Source organism: Microtus oregoni, unplaced genomic scaffold (assembly GCF_018167655.1).
Source record: "Microtus oregoni isolate MIOR12 unplaced genomic scaffold, Mior012 000055F_ref0000237, whole genome shotgun sequence".
NCBI classification, from domain to species: Eukaryota; Metazoa; Chordata; class Mammalia; order Rodentia; family Cricetidae; genus Microtus; species Microtus oregoni.
The window spans coordinates 13,708,539-13,727,103 of NW_024543831.1; the positions used below are offsets into that span (position 1 = coordinate 13,708,539).

The 18,565-nt window shown below is 55.0% G+C and overlaps 1 protein-coding gene across 1 annotated transcript in view; it reads left to right on the plus strand.

The window, feature by feature from the left end:
- The window catches only part of Cspg4 (chondroitin sulfate proteoglycan 4), a 35,634-nt gene that overhangs the window by 14,012 nt on the left and 3,057 nt on the right, over positions 1-18,565 (plus strand). Inside the window, exons 2-9 of the mRNA XM_041638632.1 lie at positions 4,754-4,917; positions 6,559-10,098; positions 11,430-11,912; positions 12,149-12,325; positions 14,083-14,281; positions 14,390-14,524; positions 14,629-14,795; positions 18,186-18,369. Coding sequence (XP_041494566.1) covers positions 4,754-4,917; positions 6,559-10,098; positions 11,430-11,912; positions 12,149-12,325; positions 14,083-14,281; positions 14,390-14,524; positions 14,629-14,795; positions 18,186-18,369 — 5,049 coding nt within the window. The remainder of the gene's footprint in view (positions 1-4,753; positions 4,918-6,558; positions 10,099-11,429; positions 11,913-12,148; positions 12,326-14,082; positions 14,282-14,389; positions 14,525-14,628; positions 14,796-18,185; positions 18,370-18,565) is intronic.

Consider the following 18,565-nt stretch of genomic DNA (forward strand, 5'->3'; position numbering starts at 1 on the left):
TCTAGACTCCCTTGAAAACTCCAACCTCACCCTGCCTTCTCAGACCTGGAACCAGGATGGATTATTACACCAATGGCAAACCCCACAGGCTTCAGTAGAGAAATCCAGCTTCCCTGAGGCAGGATCCTCTTCTTCCCCATTCACTGGGCACCCTCATTGCAACCCACAGCAGTAGGCTTCTGCCTTTGCTGTCTCCCTTGGCTTTTCCATCTCCTTTTCTAACTCTAGGCTGTGTCCCTTGCATTCAGTCTTCGTGAGGAGGGGCACTATGTCTCATTTTCAGTGTTTTCCTCAGATTTTCTCTCTCCCAGACTGGCTCTTCTTTTCCATCCCAATTGCTGCATTAGGCTCTGTGTGTGTGTCTGTGTGTCTGTTTGTCTGTGTCTGTGTATGTACCTTTCTCTGTGTGTCTGTGTCTCTGTGTGTGTCGTGTCTGTCTGTGTTTGTCTGTCTCTGTGTCTGTCTTTGTGTCTCTATGTGTGTGTCTGTGTGTATCTGTGTGTCTGACTGTCTGTATGTGTGTATAGCTGTGTATGTATCTGTCTGTGTGTCTGCCCGTCTGTGTGTGTATGTGTGGCAGTGTGTGTGTGTCTGTGTATCTGTCTCTGTGTCTGTCTGTCTTTCTGTCTCTGCGTGTGTCTGTGTGTATCTGTGTGTGTGCGTCTGTATGTGTGCGTGTCTGTGTGTCTGTCTGTATGTGTGTGTGCCTCTGTGTGTCTGTCTGTGTGTCAGTCTGTCTGTCTGTGTGTCTGTGTAGGTACATGCATGTGTATATAAACAAATGAGTGACGGATGAAGCTTGGTCCCCTGTCTCTCTCACCTACCTCTCTTGCAGCAGCACTGGGCGTCACCCCATGTTCACATACCCAGGGCTCCCACCCCCACCCTGCACTCAGCTGGGCAGCAGGCACTCCTACTGCCATCCTGCCCAACAGCTCTGGGCTCCCATTTTCTCCCTTATAAAGTCAGGCGACGGCAGACAACGAGGAATGCTGGTGCTGCCCATGACGCAAGCCAGCCGTGGAGGCCAGCCTGACTGCCCTAGGCTATGAGGGGCTGTAAGCATGGAGCTCACAGGGGTTCACTGCCAGGGTTTGGGTGCTGGGGTGAGGTTCAGACAGTGGCTGAGCAGAGACCTCAAGCTTACCTTTCTGAGACCAAGTCTGATAGCTTCCCCACTGTGTCCCCGATATGTCCTGTGCCACAGAGAACTTTGATGTTGTGGAACTTGTTCTGCATGGGTGGATGCAGGATGGGTAGCCAAAGGCCTGACTCTCCGGTACTTCCTAGGACAGGGAGTTGTCTTCCCAGTTACAGGAAGATGGGCATGAGGGATAAAGGTGAGAGAAGAGAGAACAGGAGGGTCAGAGGCCTAAGGTGGGCTGTGGCAAGACCGAGAGTCATAGGCAGAGGCATTGAGAGGACAGATGGAAAGAAAGACCATTGGCTTGCAGAGTTCGGAGGAGTATGAGGAGCTGGGTCTACAGCAGTGCCCCAGCACAAGGTAAAGCATGTAAACTGAAAACCTTGCACCTTGCTCCCAGCCAGGCAGGGAGAGCTAAAACACATAGGTACTCCCTACATAGGGCCCCTTTGTCCCTAGAGCTGACTGACCAGCCGAAGGTTGAGCATCCTAAGAAGCAACTTCAGGTGTAGCATGATAGTAATCCTGTAATCCTACCAGGTGATGCAGAATTCAAGGATAATGTCAACTACATAGTGACCCTACCCTGACAAAACTAAATGCTAAGTGCTCCCTGGGGCAGGGACCAATCCCCATGGACGCACTTAGTCGTCCCAGGCTTCCAGGAGGAACCAGCACAATCCAGGGCCTGCCAAAGGGTGGCTATCTTGAAGACTGACCAAAGCTGCCCCTGACCATCTGTGAGAGGGACCATCATGGCAGGACATGAGCTCTTTCTGTCTCCTGACCCTGAGTCTCAGGAAAAGCATAGAGCCACCCCACCCTGGGGCCCAGACAGCAGCTCCCTGTTCATGAGAGGAAGGGTGGGAAGCCACGAGGACTTCTCCACCTTCGGCAGAGCTCTGGGATGGGAGGGGCAGGAGCCCTCTAGGAACACATGGCCTCTTTGAGGGAGCAGGCCTGCCCAAGTAATGGCAGGCAGGCAAGGGAGGCAGGACGAGCTGGGCACAATCGCTCCTCTGTCCTAGCGGCTCTGAGCCCTTACGCGTATATACAAACACATAGCCTTAGACAAACCCCAAAGACTCCCGGCAGCCACCCACACACTCAAGCACATGCACGCACATCTGCGTAGCCCTGGACACTCACCTGTAACCTAAGCCCACACACAGGCAGCAAGCAGCCTTCCTGCCTCTCCAGTTCATCTCCCAGAGCCTAGGGCGTTTGCCCCTCCCACACAGAGGGCTTGGCCTAAGCACACTACAATAACCTCCCCTCCTCAGCCCATACCACTAACTCTCTCTGCCTGTAAGTTATCTAGAACCAGCAGGGGGCATGGGAGCTGATGCCGCCACCCCCTTCCTCCTCCCTGCAGAAGGATCTCTGCATCCCTACCAGCCTTTCACTGATCCTAATCTCTGAGAGTATTTATTCCCCTTCCTTGGTGATACCACCCTCACCTCCTCCAGGAAGGCCTCTGAGATTGACTTCTAGCTCGTTATTTCTTCATCCCGCACCCTCTTTATATCAGAAGGCCCCTTTCAGCTGCCCCCTACCTAATGACAGCAATTCTGGATGCAGCCTATCAGAGGGAGTAAGAGGAACACGAATATGGAGGTGAGCGGTAGTCCTGTCAGAGTTTCCAAAGCCCCAGCCAGCTTGGCTTTAGAGGCCTCTGTTCGGACAAGGGGGCTTGCCTGGCCTGCACACTCGAGCAACACAAGGCAGCCAGTGTGAGCGACTCTCCACACAGGAAACAGCAGGGCCCAGGCCCTCAATGGGCTTATTCAGACCCCAGCTCTCTGGAAAGTACCTCTGCTTCCTGCCACCCTCCCACTTAGCCAAACGGGCTGCTGCTCTCTCTCCTGTGGGAAGAGAGCAGAGGCAAGTGGTTCAATGGTTAGGGCCAGCCGTGTTCCTTGGTGCCTGACCCACAGCCCTGGCTTCATGTAAGACCTAAGAAGTTGACATACACTTTCTGTGCAAGGGAGTTTTGGCCAGATCGCTCTCACCAGAGAGAGAGCGCCCTCTTCCTTGGGGGTGGTGAGCATCCCAGATCTCCTTTGCAATGTTTGCCTCTGCAGGGTATAAATATTCTCGGAGTGGGCAGCATCACCTGGCTCACAAAATCCCTAAAGGTTTACTGCTTAGTCTCAGCAGCTGCTCCAAGCCACTCCAGCCCACCGAAGTGGTGGCTCCATCCGGTGGGGGCTGTGCGCCCCAACCTCTGTACCCTGGCTGCCCTTGGTTTAGCCTGCAGCCTTTCCCTCAAGCAGATACGGCACCCCCCACAAGCACATACTGCCTGCCAGTTTCCTTGGTCTGAGGTTCCCTGGCACAAGATATGCGGAGCCTGCAGAGCCTGCCAGCCACACCTGGGCAGGTGGCTTTGCGCTCGCTCTATCCAGGAGCCAGCAGAGAGATTTCAGCTCAGCCCTGAGAACAGCATTATCTTTCCCGGCCATCCTTCCTGGGGCGGAGAAGGCAGGCGCAGGCCCCTGCGGTGGCTGATGCTGCTCTCTCAGGCGGATGTCAGCTGGCTCAGGCTGGCCAGGGCCCAGCGCTTGTGTGGCTGATGCCAGATCACCTCTATCAGAGCCATCAGCCTGACTGGGCCCTGAAGTCTCAGAGAGGCCTGACTGGGATGAGTCTTTTCCTCCTCCTGTAGCCTTTCCCCAACGCTGGATATCTGCAGGCCGTCAAGGTTTTAATCACCATGAAGGAATGGACCAGAAACCGGTGGTGGGCGGGAGACAGACTGAAGGAGGGCGATCTCAGAGTGGTCCAAAGGGAGCCTGGCTGGCGGTCACTGACCCTGGGGAGACCTTGTCTGTCCTGCTGCCTGAGGATGCTTGCTTTGGTCCAGCCGGCAGACCCGTGGTCCCTCCTACCCTTGTGCTCAGATTCAGTCCTGGCTTGGCCTAGAGAAGGAAACTCCGCCGTTGTCTTCCCTGGCTCCTTGGGCAAGCGTGGAAACAGAGAGCCCGGATGTGACTATTCACCAGAGACTGGTGGTAGTGCTGCAGCAGGAAGCAATCGCAGAGTGATGGAGGAAGTTCTGGCCCATTCTGAGGCTGACACTACGCGTGCTTTCCATCTGGCCTGAGAGCCTTTGCTTCTTGGCCGACTCCAAGCACTGAGCCGCCCCGCCCCACCCCATCCCCAGAGGCACAAGGAAAATAGCACGAGAGAAGAAATTACCTGTCCACATTCCACCATCTGGCACCAGCTCTGGCCAACCACAGAGGCGAAACATGACCGTGGCAAGGGGTATGAAGAGCCCACCCTAGGAGCAGGAACGTGACCAGGGATCCCCTGTTCCCAGGGACTGTGCCCACTAAGAAAGATGATCAAGACAAGACAGGGAGAGACCAGTCCCAGGACGGGCAGTCTCCAGGGCCCAGAGGTGGTGGAAACATGTGACTTCAGGAACCCAAGCAGTCCCCAACAGCTGGAGTCCTAACAAGACCCCTAGACAATGCCACAGAGAGCTATGGGACGCATTAGCATGGAGGCCCCTCCGGCAGCACAGCTGTCTATCTCTGCGATACCTCGCCTCCTCCTGCCAGGAGCCTGGCCTTGAGCACAGATCTCTCTTTCTCTCACCAGCCTCCTTCTTTGGGGAAAACCACCTGGAGGTGCCCGTGCCCACAGCCCTGACCAGAGCAGACTTGCTGCTCCAGTTCTCCACACCTCAGCCTGATGCCCTGCTTCTCTTGGCAGCAGGCCAAGCTGACCACCTTCTGCTCCAGCTCTTCTCTGGATGCCTGCAGGTGAGTGGCGCGCCCGGGGACAGGGATAGGCGTTCCTTCTCTAGCTTAGAGCGCCTTGCTTCTGGCTGTGCAACCTCATGGACATCACCTCTGCCCTGGGGACTTGGTCTGTCCACTGTGAGTGGGCGACATCCCAGAAAGAGTCTTTCTGTTATGGCGCTTCTGCCTACTTGCTGACTCGGAGCTCACTTCTCTTCCTAGCCCCTGGCTGGCCATCTGGACTTGAGAGCACTGAACCGCTTCCTCTGTCCACCTCTTCACAGTGTCTGACTGACTGACAGGCTTTCTCACTATGGCCCCGGCTTTTCTCTTTGCCTGCCTTCCTCTCCCCTGTGCCTAACCAGTCCTCCTTCTTTGACATCTCTGTGTGAGGGAGCTAGTCCCTTTTCTAGGGAGTGTCCCATGCTACTCACCTGACTCAAGTCCCTCCACTGGGGTTTCCACTTCCTGCTAGGCTCCCCTGTGGTATTGTGATACACTCTGTGATCATAACACTGCCATTATCACCTGCTTCTTATTTCCTGCTTTAAGATCAATATTATTAGCAAGGGGGCATTTGGCTCTCTCTTGAATCTTCCTACTAATCGTGAAGAGTTTATGGTCCTGGCCTTGGACACATCTGCTTTTGTGCCCCATTGGGGTTGGGGACTGTGAACCCTATCATCCTAGGGCTGCCATGGCTTCTTGCTGCCACAAGGTGTCACCCAGGGCCTGATGCAGTAGTCACAGTGGTGCCCATCACTGTACAGAGATAGTCTGTGGATAGCTAAGGTCTTGTACTCTGCCACCACCCACTCTGGTTCTAGTGTCCATGTCATGGAGGGAGCCTTCTCTGCTGGATCCTCAAAACAGCATCTGGGCTGCTGGGATGGCTCAATAGGTAGATGCACATCTGTGCAGCCCTGATGGTTGAAGTTCAGTCCCCAGAACCCACAAAGTGGCAGGTGAGAACTGACTCCTGAGAGTTGTCTTCTACACGCACATGCACACGCACACACACGCACATGCACACGCACATGCACACACATGCACATGCACACACACGCACATGCACACACACGCACATGCACACACACGCACATGCACACACACGCACATGCACACACACGCACATGCACATGCACACACGCACATGCACACACACACATGCACACGCACACACACACATGCACACACGCACGCACGCACACACATGAAATTAAAAAAAAAAAAAACACAAACCATCCCTTTAGGTTCTTATCCTGTACAGTGAGCCAAGCTACTTTTCCTTGCTAAAGGGGTTCACCAGGAAATTCCAGAGTTCCTATTGCTCCTCCAGAAGTAATTTTTCTAGAATCCAAACCAGGTTTTCTGGCATTGCTCACCCAAGGAAAAAGAGGTAGAATGAGATTGTGGATAGCGCTGCTTCACGAGAGAGCCTTGCTTTGTGGAAATCCCTGAGGTTAGGATTACACAAAGTACCATGGAACCTTGACTCTGCCCTGTTACTGTTGGTCAGTGAGGGACGCATGAGTGATGTCACGAACGCCTTTGTCCTGGTCCCACTTTGCGGGGGGCTCGGTGTGAGAGACCCACTGTGCTTTTGTGGGGTAGATAGGAACGTCCCCTATTCCCACCCCTGATCTCCCTATCTCTCTCCAGGTCAGACTCGTCCTGGACCAAAAGGAGATGAAGCTGCAGACCCCAACAGACATAGTGCTGAGTGATTCTGCCCCCCACACCATAGTGTTTACTGTCTCTGACGGCTTGGCTGTGCTGTCTGTTGATGGAATTCTAAACACCTCGGCCCCAATCCCAAAAGCCCACCTGGAGGTCACCTATGGGCTCTTTGTGGGGGGCCCTGGAAGCCTTGACTTGCCTTACCTGAAGGGAATCAGCCGACCCCTGAGGGGCTGCCTCCACTCAGCCACTCTCAATGGCCGCAACCTTCTCCGTCCACTAACTCCTGACGTTCATGAAGGTTGTGCTGAAGAATTCTCTGCTGGTGACGACGTGGGCCTGGGCTTCTCTGGACCCCGCTCCCTGGCTACCTTCTCTGCCTGGAGCACTCAGAAGGAAGGCACACTGGAGTTTACCCTTACAACGCGGAGTCAGCAAGCCCCCTTGGCCTTCCAAGCAGGGGACCAACGTGGCAACTTTATCTACGTGGACATATTCGAGGGCCACTTGCGGGCTGTGGTTGAAATGGGCCAAGGCACCATGCTGCTTCGTAACAGCGTGCCTGTCGCCGATGGGCAGCCCCACGAGGTCAGCGTACACATAGATGCTCACCGGCTGGAGATCTCTGTGGACCAGTACCCTACACGCACTTTCAACCGCGGGGTCCTCAGCTACCTGGAACCACGTGGCAGTCTACTCCTTGGGGGCCTGGACGCAGAGGCCTCTCGCCACCTCCAGGAACGCCGTCTCGGCCTGACACCAGGGGCTGTCAATATCTCCCTGGTAGGCTGCATAGAAGACTTCAGTATTAACGGCAGAAGGCAGGGCCTCCGGGATGCCTGGTTGACCCGTGACATGGCAGCAGGCTGCAGGCTTGAGGAAGATGAATACGAGGAAGAGGCCTACGGCCCATATGGAACTTTCTCCACCCTGGCACCAGAAGCCTGGCCAGCCATGGAACTGCCAGAGCCATGCATCCCCGAGCCAGGACTGCCTCCTGTCTTTGCCAACTTCACCCAGCTGCTTACCATTAGCCCGCTGGTGGTGGCCGAGGGTGGCACAGCATGGCTGGAGTGGAGGCACGTGCAGCCCACACTGGACCTGATGGAGGCAGAGCTTCGCAAGTCCCAGGTGCTGTTCAGCGTGAGCCAGAACGCACGCCATGGCGAGCTGGAGCTCGACATCCCAGGAGCCCAGACCAGGAAGATGTTCACCCTGTTGGACGTGGTGAACCGGAAGGTCCGCTTTGTTCATGATGGCTCTGAGGACACCTCTGACCAGCTGATGCTGGAGGTGTCAGTGACCGCTCGAGCCCCTGTCCCTTCCTGCCTTCGAAGAGGCCAGATTTACATTCTACCCATCCAGGTGAACCCTGTCAATGACCCACCCCGCGTTGTCTTCCCGCACGGCAGCCTCATGGTGATCCTGGAACACACACAGAAACCTCTGGGACCTGAGATTTTCCAAGTCTATGATCCAGACTCTGCCTGCGAGGGTATCACCATCCAGCTCCTTGGTGTTGCCACTGGTGTCCCTGTGGAGCACAGGGACCAGCCTGGAGAGGCAGCAACTGAGTTTTCCTGTCGGGAACTGGAGGCAGGCAACATAGTCTACGTCCACCGTGGCGGGCCTGCCCAGGACCTGACGTTCCGGCTCAGTGATGGGATGCAGGCCAGCGCTCCAGCTACGCTGAAGGTAGTGGCTGTCCGGCCGGCCATACAGATCCTCCACAACACGGGGCTGCACCTAGCCCAGGGCTCCGCTGCAACCATCTTGCCTGCCAATCTGTCCGTAGAAACAAATGCAGTGGGACAGGATGTGAGCGTGCTGTTCCGAGTCACCGGCACCCTGCAGTTCGGGGAGCTGCAGAAGCAGGGGGCAGGAGGGGTGGAGGGCACTGAGTGGTGGGACACACTGGCATTCCACCAGCGCGATGTGGAACAAGGCCGCGTGAGGTACCTGAGCACTGACCCACAACACCACACAGAAGACACCGTGGAGGAGCTGACCTTGGAGGTACAGGTGGGCCAGGAGACCCTGAGCAACCTGTCTTTCCCCGTGACCATCCAGAAGGCTACAATATGGATGCTGCGGCTTGAGCCTCTGCATACCCAGAACCCTCATCAGGAGACCCTCACCCTCGCCCACCTCGAGGCTTCCCTGGAGGGGGAGGCAGGCCCGTACCCTCACACTTTCCGCTACGAGTTGGTCCAGGCCCCCCGGAAAGGCAACCTGCAGCTCCAGGGTACAAGGCTATCAGATGGCCAGAGCTTTAGCCAGAGTGACCTGCAGGCCGGTCGCGTGACCTACAGGGCCACCATGCGGACCTCTAAGGCAGCGGATGACTCTTTCCGTTTCCGTGTGACGTCCCCACCGCATTTCTCCCCACTTTATACTTTCCCCATCCACATTGGTGGTGACCCAAACGCTCCTGTCCTCACTAACGTCCTCCTCATGGTACCCGAGGGAGGGGAGGGAGTCCTGTCTGCTAACCACCTCTTCGTCAAGAGTCTCAACAGTGCCAGCTATCTCTACGAGGTTATGGAGCAGCCCCACCACGGCAGGCTGGCTTGGAAGGAATCGAAGGACAAGGCCACCCCAGTGACCTCCTTCACTAATGAGGACCTGCTGCATGGCCGGCTGGTCTACCAGCACGATGACTCCGAGACCACCGAGGATGATATCCCATTTGTGGCCACACACCAGGGCGAGGGCAGTGGTGACATGGCCTGGGAGGAGGTGCGCGGTGTCTTCCGAGTGGCCATCCAGCCTGTGAATGACCACGCCCCCGTGCAGACCGTCAGCCGAGTCTTCCATGTGGCCCGGGGTGGACAGCGGCTGCTGACCACAGACGACGTGGCTTTCAGTGACGCTGACTCGGGTTTCACCGATGCTCAGCTGGTGCTGACCCGCAAGGACCTCCTCTTTGGCAGCATCGTGGCTATGGAGGAACCCACACGGCCCATCTACCGCTTCACCCAGGAGGACCTCAGGAAGAAGCAAGTCCTGTTCGTGCACTCAGGGGCCGACCATGGCTGGCTCCAGCTGCAGGTGTCTGATGGGCAACACCAAGCCACTGCCATGCTGGAGGTGCAGGCCTCAGAGCCCTACCTTCACGTAGCCAACAATTCTAGTCTTGTGGTTCCTCAAGGAGGCCAGGGTACCATCGACACAGCTGTGCTCCACCTGGACACCAACCTGGACATTCGAAGTGGAAATGAAGTCCACTACCACGTAACAGCTGGCCCTCACTGGGGACAGCTGCTCCGGGATGGCCAGTCAGTCACCTCCTTCACTCAACGGGACCTGCTGGATGGAGCCATTCTCTACAGTCACAATGGCAGCCTCAACCCCCACGACTCCCTGGCCTTCTCTGTAGCAGCAGGGCCAGTGCACACTGACACCATACTACAAGTGACCATTGCCCTGCAGGGCCCCCTGGCCCCACTACAACTGGTCCAGCACAAAAAGATCTACGTCTTCCAGGGGGAAGCAGCTGAGATCAGAAGGGACCAGCTAGAGGTAAGGAACAAGGAGGTGAGCATGGCCACGGGCCAAGCAGAAGGCCACCTCCATGAAGGGGATGTTACTATGGAGACTCAGGGCTTAGCAGTATTACATAGCTTCAGTACTCACCTATATGTGCTTTTAGGGACTCTGTTACACATACATCTCCCTGTAAGCTGCATGTACCTGCAGGGGTCACATATACACACGTGTCCTTGTTATGGCTAACCATGAAAAATCTGGGCTCTAGTGAGACGCACGAAATCTATAAAGTAGAACCCACGCATATTTATTAAGTTCCCTAGGAGGTTGCCATGGGCCATGAGCTCTGAGGAGTACTGTGGCTCAGATCCCCTGGCCTTCAGTTCTTTTCCCAGACCCCAGACCGGGACCGTGAGGGTCTATGCAGTGCTTAATAACTCAGGGAGTTCGTAGTACGACGCTGCCCAGCAGCCTCACAGCCTTGCTGTGCCACTCAGACCAGATTCTGTCTTGACACCCTTCTCATTCTGAGTGTTGGAACTTTGAGGAAGATCATGACTAAACAAGTCAGGATGTGCACACATTGGAGGAGATAGCGTGTGAGCCCTAACTGTGGTGACACACCTTTAATCCCAGCACTTGGGAGACAAAGGCGGGTAGATTTCTGTGAGTTCAAGGCCAAGCTGGTCTATTTAGTAAGTTCTAGGCCAGCAAAGGCTCAAAAGAATGGCAGGGGCTAGGGGAGCACATAATACAGACGACCAAAACTAGGGATAGCGTTTTCAGCAAAAGGAATGTGCTCTGCAAGGGCATAGAGTCAGACGCGTAAATCTGAGGGTGGCACTTAGACTTGTTTGTTTGTTTGTTTGTTTTGTGTCTAGATCCAGCTTTGAGGGAGTACTCGGGAGCCTTTGGGCTGGACCTAGCTCAGCAAACTGCTTATAACCTGTAGTGTGGGAGCCTGTGCTTCTAGGAATGGTAGAAGTGCCCTCTAGTGGTACACAGTGGCAGCCATAACAGGATTGGGGGCTGAAAGCCCTAGAAAAATCCACCTAACAGATCTAAATAGTGCCTGAGCAGAGCCCCAGCAGAGAAACGTGTGTGTGTGTGTGTGTGTGTGTGTGTGTGTGTGTGTGTGTGTGTACGCACACACTTTTGTCACTTTTATGCCTTTGATACTGAATCTGGTTGCGACCCCTCTGGCCAGCCGGCCATGAGTCTAGACATTTTGCATGTGAACCCAAATGCATGTGAGCAGCAATATCCTGGCAACATGAGCAACAGGTGGAGAGCAAGCCTGTTCTGCCAGCTGAGGTCCACAACAGCCTGTGACCCCGTGTGTCCCCATGGTCTCTGTTGACCAGGTAGCCCAGGAGGCAGTGCTGCCCGCGGACATCATGTTCTCGCTGAGGAGCCCCCCAAGCGCCGGCTACCTGGTGATGGTGTCCCACGGTGCTTCAGCGGATGAGCCGCCCAGCCTGGACCCTGTGCAGAGCTTCTCCCAGGAGGCAGTGAACTCAGGCAGGGTTCTCTACCTGCACTCTCGTCCTGGAGCCTGGAGTGATTCCTTCTCTCTGGATGTGACCTCAGGCCTGGGTGACCCTCTTGAGGGCATCTTTGTGGAGCTGGAGGTGTTGCCCACAGTCATCCCCCTGGAGGGGCAAAACTTCAGCGTTCCTGAAGGTGGTACCCGTACCCTGGCCCCTCCACTGCTCCAAATCACTGGGTCTTACTTCCCCACACTGCCAGGCCTCCTCCTCCAGGTGCTAGAACCACCCCAGCACGGGGCCCTGCAGAAGGAGGACCAACCTCGAGACGGGAGCCTCAGTACCTTCTCCTGGAGAGAGGTATGTCTGTTCCAGAGACCTCAGGGCCGCAGCTCGGCTCTAATTGCTGCTACTATTTTATGCTTTATTTCACGTCTTTCTCTGGGAGCTGGCAACCATTGCTCCCTGCCTTCTTACCTGTGGAAATGGGTTCTAAAGGGGTCTGTCTTCTCCTGCACCCAACAACAGAACATTGAGGGTGCTGGTAAGTCTTAGGCTAGCTGAAGTCTGACAACCAGCCCTGGGTCTGCTTGTAGGTGGAAGAGCAGCTGATCCGCTATGTGCATGATGGAAGTGAGACACCAACAGACAGCTTTGTCCTGGTGGCCAATGCCTCGGAGATGGATCGCCAGAGCCAGCCCATGGCCTTCACCGTGACCATCCTGCCTGTTAATGACCAACCACCTGTCCTCAGCACAAACACAGGCCTGCAGGTGAGTTCACCCCTGGGACCACCCCATCTCCACTTCTGGAAAGAGACTAGGGTCCCCTAATTCTCCCCTTTGCTCGGGGGATGCTGTCCTCCTCAGTTTCATCCTCTAAAAGGATTTGCTGCCACATACTAGGTTACCAGGCAGAGAGACGTGATACGGCACTGAAATCAGCGCCTCTATGAGGTCTTGCTCCTGGGTACTTAGAAATAAAGTGGGAAGTCTTGCTTTCAAAAGGTCATGCTTGACCTCACTGTTCCCTGGACTCGCCTGTAGCAGAAGGCTTCCCTCATGCCAAGCCCAAAACACCTGACAAAATTTCCTACAAGCCCTGTAGAGTGAGCTGCAGGTGGGGAGCTCAAGCACCACGTCAAATAAAGACCACAGCTAGACTCCCCAAGCTTCTGTGCTTTCCAGGCTGTGGCACCCCTGTTCTGTAGAAATGGGAGCTGCGGTCCACAAGGACAGCGCTCCACGATCACATGGTATAGAAAGGATATAGCTTGACAGGCCTACTTGGGACAACAGAGGTTGGACTAAGGTTTGGATGACAGCATCTAGAGCAGTAGTTCTCAACCTGTGGGTCACGACCCCTTGGGGTTGAAGGACCCTTTCACAGGGGTCACCTAAGACCATCAGAAAACATAGATATTTTTACATTATGATTCCTAACAGTAGGAAAATTACCATTATGAAAGATAAATGAAAATAATTTTACGGTGAGGTGGGAGGTCACCACAGCATGAGGAGCCGTGTTAAAGTGTCACGACATTACGAAGGTTGAGAACTCCTGTTCTAAGGATAGACCGCCACCAGGAGAGCTTTGGGAAGCTGTAGAAGGGCAACTTTGGCTGCTACTGACCTGGGGTCTGACTCTTTTGTGGCAATCTGTGGAGAGGTGGTATAATGTTGCCTGTGGGAAGCGGTTAAATTGGAAAAGCAGGACTTGGTTTCGATCACTAAGGATTGCCTAGGACCACAGGTTGGAAATGCTGTGTGGCAAATTGGCCACCAGATGGCAATATCCACCCATGTTCGCTCCCTGGAGCCCGACAGTGAAGCTTTCTCTTCCTGGGACTCGATGAGGGAGGAGCTCATGGATGCAAGAAGGATGTTTTTTAATGAGGACCCCTACCCAGAATGGCCCCAGTGACCGGCCCTCTGCCACATGCCCAGGAAGAGGATCTTGCCCTCCTTGGGAGAATAGCCTCTGGGGCCTCCCCTGCATTCTGGTTCCTGACTTTTCAGGAAATTCTCAGCTCTCTTCTCTGCTCTTCAGCTCCTCCCCGCCACCCCCACCCCTACCCCCATCCCCACCCCCGCCCAGCATTCAGCTGGTAAGAAAGCCTATTTCTATGTATCCTGTGCTGGCCAACCTCACCACCTCTGCCCTGTGCCCACCCCTGCCAGGTGGTGCATGCCACAGTAGGAAGAAAGGGAGGTCCCTGCACACCTTTGGTCAGGGATGGGGATCTCTGGGGAGTAAGAACTCAGTAAGGGACAAACAGGAGTATTTCTAGTCAGGAGGCTGTCAGCTGGCTTTGATGTACAATTCAGATTAGGACAGGTGGAGAAGAAGGAACCAGGGCTGAGGTGACCAAGGAGGAGAATGGGATGGAAGGCCCTTTATGTAATAGAGCCCAGAAAGACACAGGCATCTATGACAGCTGAGTAAAGCAGGGTGGAGCCCTGGTGTCAGTCCCAGGGCCAGGAAGTGGGCAGACGATGAGAACAGAACTTTCACATGCCTGTGTCCCCAGATCTGGGAGGGGGCCACTGTGCCCATCCCTCTTGAGGCCCTCAGGGGCACAGACAATGACTCGGGGCCGGAAGACCTGGTCTACACCATCCAGCAGCCCAGCAATGGACGGATAGCGCTGAGGGCGGCTCCAGACACAGAGGTCCGCAGCTTCACACAGGCCCAGCTGGACAGTGGGCTTGTGCTGTTCTCACACAGAGGTGGGTGCTGAGCAGGTCTTCAGCCCTCACCCCCACCCCCTGGGAGGTCCCTTAAGGGAAGGGAGCTCTGTTGGGCCAGCAGGATCCAGATCCACCCCTTGTGCTCAGGAGCCCTGGAAGGCGGCTTTCACTTCGACCTCTCTGATGGCGCACACACTTCGCCTGGACATTTCTTCCGAGTGGTGGCCCAGAAGCAAGTGCTTCTCTCCTTGGAGGGCAGCCGGAAGTTAACTGTCTGTCCAGGTAGGGCTCCCATGCTGAGTAGCTGGAGTAGAATTGAGGGTGGTACAACAGGTCCCTGGCCCTGGCGCCTACTCAAAACTGACAGGCCTCTTTGTTCTTTCCAGAGTCTGTGCAGCCCCTCAGCAGCCAGAACCTGAGAGCCAGCTCCAGCACGGCCACTGACAGCCGACACCTGCTCTACCGGGTGGTCAGAGGCCCCCAGCTTGGCCGACTGTTCCATGCCCAACAAGGCAGTGCAGAGGAGGCCTTGGTGAACTTCACCCAGGCCGAGGTAAGGGCCAAGACACAAACCCCAAACTTTCTGGTAGCTGCCAGCCAGAGCACACACATCCCTGGTATCTGAGCTTTTCTGGAGCCCGCCCTAGTTCAGGGCCTCCAGACGGAAGCTGTAGCTGGATCCTAGCCACTTAAAAAGGGCCAGAGTAAGGAGGAGCAGTGGCACCCCAGCAGCTGGTGCTGAGCCCAGCTTGCTTCAGTGGGACAGAGCTTGGAATAAAGTTGAGCTTGGGGCTCAGGGCAGGTGCCAGAGAGGACAGAGCAAGCTGGGGGCAGATAAGTCTCAGGCAGAGTGGGCCAGGCTGAGGGACACTCTTATCCACCCTTTGGAGCAGAGTTCCTAGCCCATGCCAGGGCCACCAATCAAAATTATAATTCGCAGCCTCAAGTAGAGGCTGGCTGGGGTGCTGAGGCATCAGGGCTGTCTGTGCAAACCAGCGGGAACCAGCAGCCAACACTTACCAGGGTCTAAGGGACTGTGAGCAGCTCCTCCGGGCCATGGACAGGCAAACAACACACTTGGGGCACCCACCTAGAGCCCATGTGGGCACATGAAACTAGGGCATGATCCCGATTATTTCTATGTGAGCAGGCTCCAAGAAGACACAGCTGGCCCTGCCACTCTGTGTGTAGTATTGTGAAGCTGCTCCAAGAACTTTCCAGAGGGGCTTACCCCGGCTCTTGAAAATGGCAGGACCCACCCCCAGGACTCTTTCCAGTACTCCTTCCCCTCAGAGGCCTCCTGGGTCCTAAAGTTCCTTTCCGCTCCTTCGGGGTGTGTGCTCCCCCTGAGAAGTAACTGGATGGAGAGGCTAGCAGATAGCTCAGAGGAGGAAGATGGGTTAGCTACCGTGAATAAGATTTCTCGGGTCTGTCCCATCATTTGCTGGGCTTGAGTGTCCTCTTCTCCTGGGCGCTAGCCTCTCCCACAGCCCCTCCCCGCAGTGAAATCAGCCAGTGGCTAGGACAGCTGTGTGCCCCAGTCACTGGGAGTCCTGTCATCAGAGACCAAGAAGGAGGGGAGAATAGGACAAGGCCACGCATGCCTCTCCCCCCCAACAGCAGTCTGTGCCCCCTTCATTCCCCACCACCACCACCACCACCACCACCACCACTCCAGCAACATGAAGGACCAGACTGAATGGCCACCAGGGGGCCAGCCTGGCAGTGCCACCCGAGGAGGCTGAAAAGAGAGTACATGGCACAGGCGCCCTCCTCCACTGGAAGAGGGCAGGCAGCAGTGGCTTGACAGTCCCACTGCTCTTCAAGACTCTGGGTATGCGGGGCAGGGCTCAGGTAGCCTCAACTTGCAGACAAGGATGTTCGTTTGGAAGTCAGGTGACTGTGCAGTGCACTAGGCTAGTAAGCCGCTAAACCAAGACCAAGCCTTCTGACTGCTCATCGAGTTCCCTTCGCCTAAGGACACTGTTTCCCACAGCTTGGGAGACCTCTGCATGCCTGGCCTGATTTCTGCCTTTTTCCCATCCAGGCATTCTCCTACAGGAGCACTGATAGCCAGGCATCACCCTGACCTCCACAGCTGCTGCTGAGGGGTGAGGGGATGTCTCCATTTCTAACATGTCCACCATCAACCTGGGCCAGAGGTTTCAACAGGCAGTCATCAATCTTTTAGAACACATCTGGCCCACAGATGTGTTTTATTTGAGTACACATTACATTTAATATTTTAACATTAGTTGTCAACATTGGAGCCTTAGGAAATGTCACACAAACCTGACACCCTGATTCTTCAAAGGCCTGTGTTCCTTCTTGTAGCAAAGCACTGGGGAAGAGCCTCTCTTGGCATGGGTCTGTTCCCAGGGTAGCCAGCACGGCCCTACTGAGGTAGACCCTTCACTCCCAACGCTCCCACACCGGCTCCGTGTTACCACTGCACATGTCCTGTGTTACTGAAAGGAAAACCTTTCTGTGTCTCCTAAAAGGGGAGAAGCAAAGATAAGGCATGAGGATGTAGCATTTGAGGAAGAGTGAGCTTAAATGCTGAGCCTGGCACGATGGCATGTACCAGCTACTTAGGAGCCTGGGGCAAGGGGATCACTTGAACCTGGGAGGTCAAGGCCAGCCTGAGCAATACAGTGAGACCCTGGTTCAAAAGAAAAACAGAGTGGACTAATTGTATATTTTCAAAGACTCACTCTGTGTTAAGACTCTGCAGAGGCAGTGGGCAGAGGCCTGGGGTGGAACACAAGAGAGGAACCTTGCAGTAACCCAGGCAGGACCTGTGTGTCAAAACAGAGAGGAGCCAAGGAGGTCTCTGGGGTTCCCCGTAAGCCACTCACCAGCAAAGCTGCTGACATGGTGATGGAGTCTCAGGAGGCAAGGCCGCTGGGGCATATCTGGGCCTAGGGAGCTTGGAATAGCTGGTAGACATCTCTGTGGAGCAAGATACAGATGGAAATTGGAGACTAGGGGACCGGTGAGAGTGAGAGTAAGCTGGGGATTCTGATAAGGGTGGTTTGAGGCCCCCAAGACCATGCCACATGACTGGGGAGCAGGACCAGCGAGTCTGAGGTGTGAGGAGCCTCAAAGCAGAACAGCACACTCAGAAGCTTCATTTGTTATCAAGTGATGATCAGACTGAGGACCTCTGGCTCTAATGCAGAGGACCCATTAGTACTACTTGATGAAATAGGTTTGGTGACATCATGGGAACAAAATCCCGTGTGGAGTGGTGTGTGTTGACAGTGGAGATTATTCCTGAGGAATTTCACTGCAAAGGAAACAATGAGAAATGGGAGGGAGCAAATGCCGTGGAAACTGTGGACTGAGGTGCAGGGGTATAGCTCAGTCAGAAGAGTGCCCGCCTAGAATGCAATAATCCCTGGGTTCCGTCATCAGCCACCACATAAAAGTGGCATTTTAACAAGCTCCAGGTCAGACTAGAATGCATGAAACCCTCACAAAAGACAAGGAAAAGTCAATTCCAGAGTTGTTTTCTTTAAGATGAAAGAAAAAATTAACTCGGTTGCATAGCAAGAAAAAAAGATCATCTATTTGGGGGAAAGCTGACATAAGAGAAGAGAGAACAGAATGTGGGAAGCAAGGAGGATGGGACCCATTGCAAAGGTGGCAGAAAGACTCCTCTTTCAATGGAAACTTGAATAAATGACCAATTTCCCCAGCTAGAGCTGGGGCTGAAACTTAGGCTTCTGGCTTCAAAGCCCAGCTCTTCTCTGCCACATAATTGCCTATTGGTGACGCCTTGAAGCAATGAGGTAGACAGCAGGCTACATAGAGAGACCTAGGTCCAGCCAGAAGAACACTGGGGACATGAGAGTGCCGGTGTCCTGCCAGCCTGATAGGAAGCTTTCAGGTACTAGAGCGTGAGCTTACCTGTCATACCCAATCATAACGTCTTCCCCAGGTGAATGCTGGGAATATTCTGTACGAGCATGAGATGTCTCCTGAGCCCTTCTGGGAAGCCCATGACACCATTGGTCTCCTGCTGTCCTCACCGCCTGCCAGGGATGTGGCTGCCACCCTTGCTGTGCTTGTGTCTTTCGATGCTGCCTGTCCCCAGCGCCCCAGCCGCCTCTGGAGAAACAAAGGTGAACGGCACGATGGGATGGTAAGGTTGAGGATGCAGAAAACTGCCACAAACACAGGGCTAGAGGCCTGGCTAGCCGCTCCTGTCTTAGTCCCAGGCCCTCAGAAGGTATGGGGATAGTGTGTGGGGAACACTGACAGCAGAAGGCACAGTCCTTGTTCTCCCAGGGCCATGAGCCCCATCCTGGAGCTACCCGT